The following is a 13,964-nucleotide window of genomic DNA, read 5'->3' as shown; positions in this document are numbered from 1 at the left end:
AAAACGGGCCAGGATTCATAGTGTAAAATTAACAGAAGTTTCCAGAAAAACTAAAGGAAATAATTGAACGGGAAAATTTTCCACCAAATTTGGTGTTCAATGTTGACGAAAGCGGTTTGTTCTGGAAACGGCTACCAACAAAAAGCTTCATTTCTATTGAATAAAAATCAGCTGTTGGGTTCAAAGCAGCCAAAGACCGTTTAACGTTACTCTTTGGATCAAATGCCTCTGGCGATTATAAATTAAAATTGTTATTAGTTTACCATTCAGAAAATCCGAGGGCTTTAAAAGGTAACATAAAAATGAATTTACCTGTAATATGGAAAGCAAATAGAAAAGCGTGGGTTACCAAGGAGTTATTTACTGATTGGTTTGTTAACCACTTTTGTCCTGAAGTAAAACGGTATTGTCAAAAAAACAACTTTGAAGAAAAAGCTCTTTTGTTGTTAGACAATGCTCCGGGACATCCTACTGATCTTAACACGTTGGACACATGCATTCCTGTCAAAGTTGTGTTTCTTCCAGCAAACACAACTTCCCTGATTCAACCATTGGATCAGGGAGTAATAGCATCATTTAAAGCTTATTATCTGCGTCGAACATTAAGCAGTTTAACTGAACTAGAGGATAAAGAGGACATGACAGTTAAAACTTTTTGGAAAAACTACACCATTAAAAACGCAATTGAAAACATTGATAGTTCTTGGAAAGAAGTCACTAAGAAATGCTTACATAGAGTTTGGCGCAAAATATGGCCAGAAGTTGTACTAGAAGAAGAAAATAACATCCAAGAAATTAGAAATGAAGTTATCCAGATGGCTCAATCAATAGGTTTCGAAAATGTCGATGAAGAGGATGTTAGAAATTTATTGAATGCAGAAGATGATGGTTTTTCAGTGGAAGATTTAGAAAACCTTGTTAGCAACGAAGACAAAGATAATGAAGACAAAGTTAAAGAAGTTCCTGCTGAAAAAGTGTTAACAACCAAAGATTTAAAAAGGTGCTTAAATGACATTGAAAACGTTTTAAATTTTTTTAGTGAAAATGATCCTGATTTAGGAAGAAGTTTTATTGTTAAGCGATCAGTGTTAAATGCAATAACTCCGTATAGGCAATTGTTAAATGAAAGAGAAAAAAAGCATAAGCAATCAACTTTAGACTCATATTTTAAAATGTGATTTCACTTTGTATGTAAGTTGACTGTTTATTTAATAAAACTTTTCTTTGTTCGAAAATAAAGCTTTTCATTTTCTTTAAGTAGGGAACGTATCCCTATTCTGGCCATAGTATTTTTACCTCTGAAAACGAAGTTTCACTTAACGAAGTAATTTCGTGGAACACATCCTATTCGTTATTCGAGGTATGCCTGTATATGATATCAAAATTATTTTTGACATTCTGTTCCATTGTGATCACATCATAGTATCCAATCAAATTGGTCAGACAAGACCTCCCTTTAACAAACCCATGCTGTGTCTTTACTATTACTGTTGTCTTGGGTAGATGCTTCTTTAATCAGTGCAATGCTTCTTTAATCAGTTATTCCGTTATTTTCCCTGGAACACAAGTTAAACTAACAGGTCTATAGTTACCTGTGTCACCTTTTGAGCCCCCTTTGTGAATTGGTGATACATTTCCAGTCCATGGAATCTCTCATAATTATGGCTCAGCATTTGTTTCCTTTGCTCCTCCTTTAATATAACTGGATTGATCCCTTTTGCCCCAAGTGCCTTTTTTATGTTTAACTTCAACAATTTCTTCTCCACTTTGCTTGCTCTCATTTATTACAAAATCACTGATCTCCCTGTTAGAGTTTGATAAACTTCTGGCACTCCCTTCATTGAATAACTCCACATGTGTGAATGTAGATGAAAAATATTCATCCTGTTTATCAGCTACCTTAGTATGATCAACAATAGTCAACCCATCTATGTTAAGTGGTCCAATCTGATTCATCCCTTTCCTTCTAGAGTTTACATAAGTAAAGAACTCGTTGCCGTTTTTCTTTGCATCCTTTGCCAAGGATTTCTTGTAATCTGCCTTCACCTGCCTAACCTCCTTTGTGATTTGATACAGACTAGTTTATATCTGCCATAGGCTTCTGTCTCACCTGATACTTTATATGCATCCCATACATTTTTCTTCTCTGCCGCAAGCCTCATTAGTTCTTCTGACATCCATTTTTGCCTAAATCTTGAACCGTATTTCTTAGTTTGAATGGAAAGCCTAGTAGCCTCCAAAATTAGTACTTAGTACCATGCATGGGTTGAAGGAGAAGTATGGGGGGAGAGGGATGCCGGAAACTTTGCTCTAGAGACTAAACATGGGTTTCACCACTTCAAGCCTCCAATAAGCAAAGTGGTGGTATTTCATCGGTTGATGAAAGTCATCTGCATGGGTAGTAGACTAATGCGTATATGTGCTTTAGCTAAAGGATAATTCTGTATGCCAGTAAACTTAGAAAGATTTCAAAAATTTTTCTTAAAATTATTAATAAGATTGATAATAAATTTTAAAAAATAATGATAATAAATTTAAATTATTTTCTAAAATTTATTATCATTATTTTTTTTACAGACTTCATATTTATCAGTTGACTTTTGAAAACTATTTTCTGAAGTTTCCTCTAAAGGTATATAATATTAACTGAAATTTTTCAGTGCTGTTGTTACATTTCATTTTTATATTTATTTAGCTCAAAATAATTTTCAGTCATTGAAATACATTTTCTTTTTGCAGAAATGTGTGACAGCACTGGATAAGACTTGGCATCCAGAACATTTCTTTTGCACACAGTGTGGTCGACAATTTGGAGAAGAAGGCTTCCATGAGAAGGAAGGGAAGCCCTATTGTCGTGAGGACTATTTTGATCTTTTTGCACCAAAATGTGGTGGTTGCAATCAGCCAATCACTGAGAATTATATCTCGGCCCTAAATTGCCAGTGGCATCCAGAATGTTTTGTTTGTAGGGTAGGTTTAAAAGTTCTTAGTAAAATTGAAATGCATGAATGAACTAATTGAAATCAAAATTTATTTATTTTGTTCTTGAGGTTTTCATAAACTCTCGAGAAGCTGATAATTTAGGAGCTGTACCTTAGAAATTGCACATACTACATTAGTCACTGTGTATTAGTACTTCCTTCATTTTATATTTTGTTTGAACTGCAGGCTTAAAAGATAATGGGCATAATGCACATGAAAAATATATATAGTACATTCTTTCGTAGTGTCCCATTGCTAGATGGTTCCAGAATAGGATGGAATTCACATAATTGGTCTGCAGTTCAGGTTTTAACATGTAGGAAGAGTGGATGGTCTTGGAACAAAAGTATGTACATCCTGATGGCAGTTTACCAAATTCCCAGCATGATTTTAGAAAAATTAATTTAAAATTTTTAGTTTCAGGGATGTAGAGAATGCTGGAAGAGTAGCAGTAAAATCTTAAGTTTGGTGGCTATAGGCAAAGCCATGATTAAAATGACATCAGAATAATTTGATATTACCTGATTAATTACATATTAATTACATGATGTATACCATTTTGTAATTTCTGAAAATAGGCTTAGCTCTATATCATTATCATTCTGGTAGTAACTGTAAATTTTAAAATAATGATAATAAATCTTAAAATTGATTCTTTTTTTTTTTTTTTAAATTTGTTATCATTACTTTTCTTTTACAGACCTTATATTTATCTGTCTGTCTGTGTATTGGCCTGCATTAATAAAGTGCACTTTGTTCCCAATTTGTGAGATTTATTCTGTGATGCATTCATTTTTTCAGTGAAACAACTTTACTGGAGAGTGTCAGTTTTCTATCAGTCCAAAAAAATAATATTGGTATAATATGCACTAGATTTGAATTGGAGGGGGGAGGGGGTGGAGTTGGAGCTGTCAGATTTCTGGCTGAAAACATATTTCTTTTAAAACCCTGTGACTACGAACATTGCATTTTAATTTATTTATATTTATACCTATATTGACCACTAACAAGAGATTTCAAAAATTATATAGAGGTCCAGTGTCAAGTATCTGCAATTCTTGGATATACATCGAGCAGCCACTTTATTAGGTGCACCTATCATTTTCGTGAAATGGAGTGCTACTTCAGTAAAAGCATGCATTCATGTATAAAGAAGATGGGCAGATACATAGGTATGCAATCAAGTTCAAGAATGAGCAAGATGAAAGATTTAAGTGATTTTGAATGTGGTATGATAGTCGGCACCAGATGCACCATTAGTAATTTTGGGAACTTCAACCTTGCTGGGGGTTCTCATGTATGATTGTATCTCAGGTAATATTGGTCCAGTAACCAAATAATAACAGAAAGCTGGATCCAATCAAATTCACCTATGGTTGAAGGTTATTCCATATTCTGCAGTGGGTTGCAGAACACTGGAATAACTAGCCTCCTAAAGCAGTAGAGGCTTAGGAGGCAAATAATAATAAGATAATTATTTTATTTTATATTTATTTTTTTTAGCCAATCTAGAAAAATAAAGGGGAAAAAAATCAAGTCTTGCATCATTTGGCCTCGCTAACGTCCAGCCATTGACAAATGTTGTGGTTGGAAACAGCTTGATGCTAGAGGCCAGTAGTGACTGATGAGATTTGTGTAGGCTAACAGAAAGGCTACAGTCAATTAAATAACAACCCAGTTGTAACAATTCAGTACAACAGCGATAACTAAAGAAGCATTTCGGAATGCACAACTTGTCATAACCTGTTGTGGATGGGATATTACAGTCAGTGACCGAACCAGTGAAAATCAACAAGGTATGATTACAGTGGGCTCAGGTACACCCAACACCGGATACTAGAGAAAGAAAAATCCTAGTCTGACAAATCCTAGTTTCTGCTGTTTCATGCTGATGGCATGAGTCCATGGATCCATCCTGCTAGGTGTCAACAATGCAACTGGCAGTGTAATGGTATGGAAATTGCTTTTGTGTTGGACATTTAGGTTTTCTTGACCAGTTTAGCAATATTTAGGTGCCACAGATTATTTGGAAATTGGTTCTTTCAACGGGATGCTGCACCATATCACAAGGCAAGAATTATACAGAATTGGTTCAATTCTAAGAATCGAGAGTGAGTTGAGCCTACTGGAGTGCCTTCTCAGTCACCAAATCGCAATCCTGTTGAGCACCTGTGGGATGAAGTGGGATGAGCTCTTCAAAGTAGAGATCTGCAGCTATTCAATTTCCAACAACTGTGGAAGGCAACTGTACCAACATGGACCAGCATCCCTGTGGCACACTTTCAGTGCTTTGTTGAGTCCATGCCACAATGAATTTGCATTGTTTTGAAATCTCAAGTGTACTCCTTGCTACTAGATAGGCATACCTAATAAAGATGAACACTTCTTGCAAACCTCATTCTCTAGCCCTGGAAGCATGTGGTAACAGTAAAAAATATTTTGGCACCCTCAAAACTTATAATGGGAAAGTTAGATGCATCTTCAATATCAAATATCATCAAGGTGCCCAGAATAAACAGCTGACATGCATTCAGTAGTCACTTGCCACTTTGTCTTATCCCTTCACACCTTGCTGTTATAAAAGTATAATCAATGATATAGGGGGTGATCTCTTGATATACAAAACAGGAAATACAGAAGAGAAATTCAGGAAAATGTATATGAATATGTTTTGGATTTGAAAGCAATTGAATAACTTGAAAGCCTCCTGGCTTTAATGAACATTTGAACAAATGAACTGATTTCAAGGCTACCAGCAGATCAAGAGGAATTTGTAAATTCAATTATTCTGTATATAATATGGTTCTATACCATGGACACAATTTGTAAATAAATTTAAATAATCCATAGCAACCATTTATTGTGATTCCATTATAATATAGAATGTAAGCCCTATTAGCAACCTGCTGTTTAGAGGTAAAACCATTTAGTTAAATAAAATGAATAAATAAATAAAAAATGACCACTCATTGTAAGTATAACCAATGGGTATAGTGACAGAAGATAAAGTTTCAGGTGTGATAGTTTTTCACACTTGCAATATTTCTTAATTTCTTTTGCTACTATGTATGGCACTTATATCCAAGGATTTAAAAGGTTTCATTTTAAAATATTCATTTGCAACTGGTTTGCAAGGTTCTGGTGTACTCTAGTTGTTTAATTGAGCACTTAGGTTGGGAAACTAAATATAATTGCCATTATGAAAATATTTTTTATGCATCTTGTCTGTATATAGCATTTTTGAAATAAATGAAGAAGTAAAATCTAAAAGTTAGATGTATCTGTGCTATTAACTGTTAAAAGTTGTATACAGAAATTATCGATGTGACCATTGAAGAATTAGCTGTGGTCCTTGGGTAGCTTGCATGTGTGGCCATGCTTGTGTGCACACACACACACACTGGGAGAGCCAGCCTATATGCTATTACAAAAAATACATAGCTTATTGTTAACTGTTGTGCTGGCTTACCTGCTGTAATAAAATAATTTCTGCCAACTCTCTTGATTTATCACAGAGAATCTATCTTTTGTACTTGATTTGACCCTTCTCATCTCACTGTTATAACATAGTTGCTGACAAAGAATAAATAGTAATACATTAAAATTGTTTTTTTTTTTTTTTTAATTTTGCGAATTTTGAAAATCTGATAAGTCCTTATTTTTGTGGTACATTGTTGCAAAGTAGAAATGTGTGATTATACTATTTTTTTTTTTTTTTTTATGTACTTGTCTTTCAGTAAAATCTGAAAAAGATGAACACACTTTCCTTGTGTACTGTATATGGATGTGATTTTTCAATTTCGATTGGTGGAAAAAACATGATGTAATCAGATATTTGCAAAAAAATTAGCATAACAAGAACATGTAATGCATAGAAAAAAATGCAAAAATAGATGGTGGCAATGATGTCATATGTGCTGAACCTTTATTTGCATTTTTTTTTTTTTTTTTTTTTTGTCAATAAACACAATCTTTCTCTAATGATCGCACAGGCACATTTTTTTTTTTAGAAATGCTTTCCAGTAGGGAAATAGCAAATATAAATAAATAAATAACAAACATTGTTAGTGAAATTCTATGGTTAGTGAAAGAAGTAGTGAGGTCTTTTAAAAATGGCCAATTTTCAGTTGTTGGCAGTAATCAGTTATTCCAAGCTATATGCCATTGTGGTGACTTTTTTTTTTACTGGAATAGCAAGGGTTTGAAAAAGAGGAGATTAAGCACTTGGTGATAATAGTTTGTCCTTGTCATCTTATTAATTTATGTGCTGAAAAGCACATCCACATTTGATAGTTAAAAAGGAAAGATAAATTTAAACAGTTTCAACTGATGTATGTCACTGAAGTAAATTTGAAATGCCGGTCAAGTCAAGTCATCAAATACAGACATTGTGGATATCTGAGGCGTGACGTCACTCGGATATAAGGGATGCAGAATTTGAATATGGGGAGCAAAATGTATACAGAAAGGATATAGTGAGCAGGGCAGACAGGCTGCATGACAACACGTGGGGTTTTGTCAGTGACATATAGCAATTTTTCTAGCAGGAATAAGGAAGTTATTATCCCATTGTGTAAGGCAGCGGTCTGGCCACATCTTGGGTATTGCATACAGGTCTGGAGGCCTAATTTTAGGAAGGATGTAGAGCTGCTGAAATTGGTACAAGACTGATGGATGGGTGGGGGGCATAGGGATGCTCTTACCAAGAATGGCTTCATTTCTGCAAAATTACAGCATCTAGAAAGTAGGCACCTGCCAGATGATCTGGTTGAGGTGTGTGAGGCTTTAAATGGCTAGCGAACTCAATGTTGATGGGATTCTTGCTCTTATTCAGACTCATATGAGGGGGGCATCAATTTAAATTAAGGAAGTGTGGTTGCAGAATAGCTGTGCGGAAGTTTGCTTTCTGTCAACTGTGTTGATTGCCAGAACAAGCTTCCATCTGATGTTTTGGAAGTGGATAGTTTGAATAAATTCAAGGAAGAATTAAAACTATTGGAGGGATGGATAAGTGAAATGGATTTTTTTTTTGGCAGCTGCTGTATAATATTAGTATTAGTAATGGCCACATGGTGCAAGGAAGCCTAAGGCTTATGGTGCACCAGCCAAAAAAAAGAGAGTAAAATAATAATAATAATAAATTTAAAATAAAATAAATAGTTAATAAACAATAAAAGAAAAGGAAATAGACACCCTATGCTTTTCCCCTCCTCCTGTTGGTAACTATCCAGCTGACCTTTGAATTTCCCCCAACTATCAGCCTCTACCACATGTAGGTAACTTATTCCAGTAATTTATAACTCTCTGGCTAAAATAAAACTTTCTGCAATCCAGTCTAAACATCTTTTCCTTTAACTTGAATTTATGGCTCCTAGATCTAGAATCATTTATAATCGTGAAAATTTTGTTCTCATTCATTTTACTATTGCCTCTCGAAGCCTTAAACACCTCAGTCAAGTTGCCTCTAATGTGCACAGTTTCCAAGCTATACAACCCACATATTTGAAGTCTTTCCTCATATTGGATGTTCTTTAGCTCATCTCCCCAGGCACCTTACCTGTCTTTGAACCTTTTCAAGAACTCAATCTTTTTTTTTTTTTAGATGCGTCTTTTTACTTGAACACAGTATTCCAAATATGGTCTAACAATAGCCTTATATAATGAGATTATGATGGCCTTATATCTGCTAGCAAATGTTTGAGAAATCATCAGTAAGACACCATGGGCCTTCCTTGCAACCTGTCTACAATGCTTGGAGAACTTCATGTCTGATGTATCATAACTCCCAATTCCCTTTCTTCCACTATTGACTTTAGTTCAACTCCACCAAGTGTATAAGTTATTTGGGGGTTACTGTTCCCCAGGTGTAAGACCTTGCACTTTGCTAGATTAAAGCAAAGCTGCCATTTTTCTGACCATCCTTGAAATCGTCTATCTAGGTCATTCTGAACTACTCTACCACTCTTGACATCAATTGCAAATTTAGACATCATGCCCTCTATCCCTTCATTGATGTCATTTAAGAAAATCACAAACAACAGTAGTCCCAGTACTCCTTGGGGAACCCCACTTCTTACATCAATCCAATCTGAGGAATAACCATTTATTACAATCCTCTGCCTCCTGCCCTCAAGCAATCTGCTGTCATTCTAAGGATTTTCCCTGTGATTCCAACCTGTTCCAGCTTATAAAGTAACCACTCATGTGGGACTGAGTCAAATGCTTTGTTGAAATGCAAATGTTGAAATTATTCCCTAAATCAGCATTACCCAAACTTTTTCAGTCAGGGAACGCTTTTCATCTCACAATATATTTACGGAACACTTGCAAGACAAGTTTAGTGGGCGTCAAAGAACTGTTTGCCAATATTTTATTACATATGACACACTGTGCATCAGGAGCATCATTATTTCCAACCCATACTGTGATCATACTTTCATTTTGGTCTTTTATTAGTTGGTTCCTGTTTTTTCACTTCAGATTTCTTGGGAACAAAGGGCTGTGATTGTTCACCCTCACTTTGAAGTGTCACAATATTGTGTTCGTTTTCATTGACCACAGTTGCAATACTACAAGTACTTGTTCTCGTTTTATTTTAAAGTTCCTTTTTTCAACCACAAACCCATGGTCATTTATTTTAATAATAATATTTCGAAATACTGGTAATTATCAAAAAAAAAATTTTGATACAAGGAAGTGAGTTTAGTTATGATATCGGTTCACTTCCTCCGCTCCTTCAACCCATGTACTCTGGACTAAATCACATATGAATGGCATATTAGATCACTACATTGCTACTTTTTCGTAGATGTAATTACCTCTACACATACTTCTCTGTGCAAAGCCTGCCAAAATAAAGTGTTCTGCAGTCTGTTTGATTATTAGTCTATGCCAGTATATTAATACCTGAAAAAAAAAATGTTAAAAATTATAATGATACAAAAGTGGTGTACAAATATGCAAAATTTATTTATTTTATTTTTTTAATTATTAATTATGATTTTTCACAGAACACTTGTTCACATCTCACGGAACACTAGCGTTCTGCGGAACACAGTTTGGTTAACGCTGCCCTAAATCCAGCTCATGAGTGACCCTGTCAAAATAGCTAACCAGATTTGTTAAAGATGATTTTTCTTTACAAAACCATGCTGCATATCCTTCAGAATTCCATTTCTATCTAAATGATCCTGAATTCCACCCTTGATCATTGCCTCCATGATTTTCCCTACTGCAGAAGTTGACTGACTGGTTGTTAATTTCCCCACTACATTCTTAGAACTGCCCTTATGTGTTGGATATACATTGGGTGATTATAAGCTTGCTTTTTTGCATCATTCGCTACTATTAATACTAAAAAAAGATGTTAAACATGTGCATTTTGGCCATCTATAGTTCAGTGTATAACTAGATTGGTAGAACAGTGGTAACCTTTGACAAGTCTGTTTAAAGAACCAGTTAGGAGTAGTGAGGAAAAGCAATATGAGCACTCTTCAGAGTTTGACTGTAAACGAGAACAAAATTTTATTGAAAGGTTTTCGATACATATAAACAAAAATGAATCATATATTCTAATAGCACACAGTTCAATCAGCGTTCTGGCAGAATTGAGCGGTTCATGTGCCTTTACTTTTACACCGCTTGTATATTGGATGACTGACTTACCTATTATGGCACGTTGGGTTTTGTACCATAATGCTTATATGCATTATGGTACAAATTGCAAACAGCACACAGCACCCAATGTGCTGTAACACATACAGGTAGTCATTCTTAAGCAGTCAATATATGAGTAGTGTAAAATAAAGGTACTGTTCTGTAATGCTTATATGCATCAGACACAGTGAACTTGTTAAAATATGAGCAACAATGCATATTTTTGTACATATATATATATGTGTAATAAATTGTAAATATATATGTTGGTATTAATTTGTGTTTCATAACCACATATAATTCAAGTTTAGAATTTTATATTCTGTCTTTAATTAATTTATTTTATTATTTTATTTTATTTTATTTTTTTGTGAAACATATCTTATTATTCACTGTGTAACACATTTTTCAAATGTGTATTCATTTTCAGGACTGCAGACAGTCATTCAATGGTGGCAGCTTCTATGATCATGATGGTCAGCCTTACTGTGAAACACATTACCATGCAAAGAGAGGCTCGCTATGTGCTGGATGCCATAAGCCTATCACAGGAAGGTGTGTTACAGCTATGTTTCGTAAATTTCATCCAGAGCATTTTGTTTGTTCTTTTTGTTTAAAGCAGCTCAACAAAGGAACTTTTAAAGAACAAAATGACAAGCCCTATTGTCATGTTTGTTTTGAAAAATTGTTTGGATGAAGCTGTACTTCCAAAAGTGCAGTAAGTTCATTCAACATGGAACAGTTGATAATATTCGCCTTTGAACCGCTATGTAATATTTTACTTCTCATATTTATGTTCATCTATAAAGCAGTTATATTCCTTTTAAATTTAGTATGGCACCATCCTTATTTTTAATTTAATATATGGTTTTGCTCAAATGTATAAAATTTGCTTTATGATTCATCAGATCAATTTAAAGTTCAAATTTACGTCTGGTCTAGTTTAAAAGTTAGCAGCTTTTTGTAATGATTTTTATAATTTTATTCGATCTCTATCATTGAATAACGTGAATGTAAGCATGATTTAGAAGAATTTTGTATAGACTAATTTTTTTATTAGTGTTAGTAAGATAGAGCATTTTACACATGGGAAATTGTGCTCAGGAAAAATACTTGCTTTTACTTGTCATCAAGCCAAACTGTGTTATAAATCTTAAAAATATTTAGGACTAAACAGAATCAAGGAATGTAGATAATTAATAAAGTGTCATACTTTGTGGGTTACTTTCGTACGAACTGTTGAAAGGGATAAGCTGTTAATGTTTTGGTCCTGGTTACCGTTGAAAGTTTTGTATTGAAAATGAAATGTATTTAGAAAATGGCTTATGTATACATAATATATCATGTTGAAATGCTTAAATAGATATATTTTGCATGAAAAGCATTAAAGTTATACCATTGTATATACAGCATACTTTCAGAATCAATATTTATGAAGTTAGGAATATCTGCAGCAGCAGCATGTAATTTCTGTTCAGAAGTGATCTGACGTGTAATACATGAAATCGTCTCAAATTGACATAACTGCAATGTTTGTAGACTTATCATGTTTTAATAGGAACTGAGAAATTGATTGGAATATAATTTGTTATGTAAGTTGTAGAGAACTACTAAAAAAATACAAGTTTAGTAATTGTAAATTTTATTTTTAAAAATTTTATATTTTTAATAAGTTGGACTGTTTTATTTATTTTTTTTTTTTTTTTCATTATTGAAATGATTGCATACCTGTTGCAATGTTTTGCTGCTTTTGTAAATGTTGTTAAGGTTGAACATCAAAACTCATAATAAACTAAATGAATATTATTTTTAATACAGTGAATTAAAAAAAAATAATAATTCCCTCAGGCCAATTGTGTATAGGTGAGACATGTTGGGACAGACAGCTCAACCACTTCACCCTCTCTTTATTTTCCATACACAGACAAAATAATAAATACTAGATAGATTCCAAATTTTCTGTTTATGGTTAATATAAGGAAACATTTGCATAGTTCATTGACTTGTAAACGTACACTTAAAAAAAAAAAAAAAAAAAAAACTGCATCTGCTATTTATTTGGAAATAATGAGAGTGGCATGATGTCAGTTAGATTATTGTAATTTAATATTTTATGAAATGCCACAATGTTAAAAATAAAACAAAAAAAAACATTAAATCAAATTGATGTTAGAATCAAGAATACTGAAAGTACATTAGCACTATATATACTGCAGTTGCCAGCTAGTGCGGGCACTTTAGCGGATATTGTGATCTAGTAATTGATATAACATATCCAATGAAACCAATCTAAAATCTCTGCATAGTTTCCATTAAAGTTCTGCTAACATTCTCAGTGAAAATGTTAATTGCAATATTGCAACTAAACCATAAGAAAAATACAAAAAAATAAACACATGTTGATCTGAGTGTTGATTCAGTGTTCATTCAACACTGAATCAACACTAAATGTAGATTCAGTGTTCCAATTTCGTGAAACTTTACCAAAATGTCCTCCAGTGAAAGTTTATATTTTGAGAGCTGAAAATATTAAGAAAACTACTTGTTACAGCCAAATTACACATTAAAAGATCATGAATACTTGAAGAAAACAGTAAATTGAGAACATTTACAAATTTTTAATCTTCCTCTATTTTAATAATTTGTTGCAGTCAGATAGAATAATGAAAGGTCAATTTGTATCTTGCATACAAATGCTGTGCAATGAATAACTGAAATGAAAATAAATTGATTCGGCAATAGGCATTTCCTTCCTTCCTCTTACATGGAGTGCTGTCATGGAAAATGGCATCATAACTTTATTCTCACCCTTAAAAGATAGTAAGGGACGACAAAGATAACCTATACTTCCTGCCAATTTTGTTTTGCTCACACTGCCATTCTTGCAAGCATTTCTCATTTCAAATAAATTTACATCTTCAATCCCAATAATCTAATAACAGTAAATAAACAACTGAGTGAGTACAGTCGAAACTCTTTATAGCGACCCTCTTTTTAACATCTCAACATGTCATAACATCCTATGTGGTTGGTCCCGGCCAATTTCTCATTAACCTAATGCTATTTTACATTCTTATAACATTGAAAATAAATGAATTTCTCTATAACAACCATAAATTTCTGCTTCTTAATCTGAATTTTTACTTTTTTATTACAATATTCACATTTAAAAATGACAGAATGCTTCAAATATACTAAAGTAATTGAAAATATAGCAGGCTGAATGAAAATCATTTGTTAAGATTTCCCACACTTCTTTTCTCGCAGTGCAGTAATGAAATGAACATTGAATAAAAGTTAATTTCATTAGTTAGTGTTTTCGTTAG

At 33.5% G+C, this 13,964-nt stretch overlaps 1 protein-coding gene across 5 annotated transcripts in view; it reads left to right on the top strand.

Moving 5' to 3' along the window:
• LOC150085123 (paxillin-like) overlaps positions 1–12,260 on the top strand; it is a 273,123-nt gene extending 260,863 nt beyond the window's left edge. For 4 of the 5 annotated variants that reach the window (XM_090373882.1, XM_090373881.1, XM_090373884.1 and 1 more), the window contains exons 8-9: positions 2,740–2,970; positions 11,069–12,260. In XM_090373882.1, coding sequence (XP_090230008.1) covers positions 2,740–2,970; positions 11,069–11,335 — 498 coding nt within the window. In that variant the 3' untranslated portion in view covers positions 11,336–12,260. The remainder of the gene's footprint in view (positions 1–2,739; positions 2,971–11,068) is intronic. The other variant, XM_090373885.1, reaches the window with a different exon arrangement.
• The last annotated feature ends 1,704 nt before the right edge of the window (positions 12,261–13,964 follow it).

Source organism: Mastigoproctus giganteus, chromosome 5, assembly GCF_048544385.1.
Source record: "Mastigoproctus giganteus isolate SK-2022 chromosome 5, ASM4854438v1, whole genome shotgun sequence".
Lineage (NCBI taxonomy): Eukaryota > Metazoa > Arthropoda > Arachnida > Uropygi > Thelyphonidae > Mastigoproctus > Mastigoproctus giganteus.
This window is presented reverse-complemented; position numbering and strand designations above follow the sequence as displayed.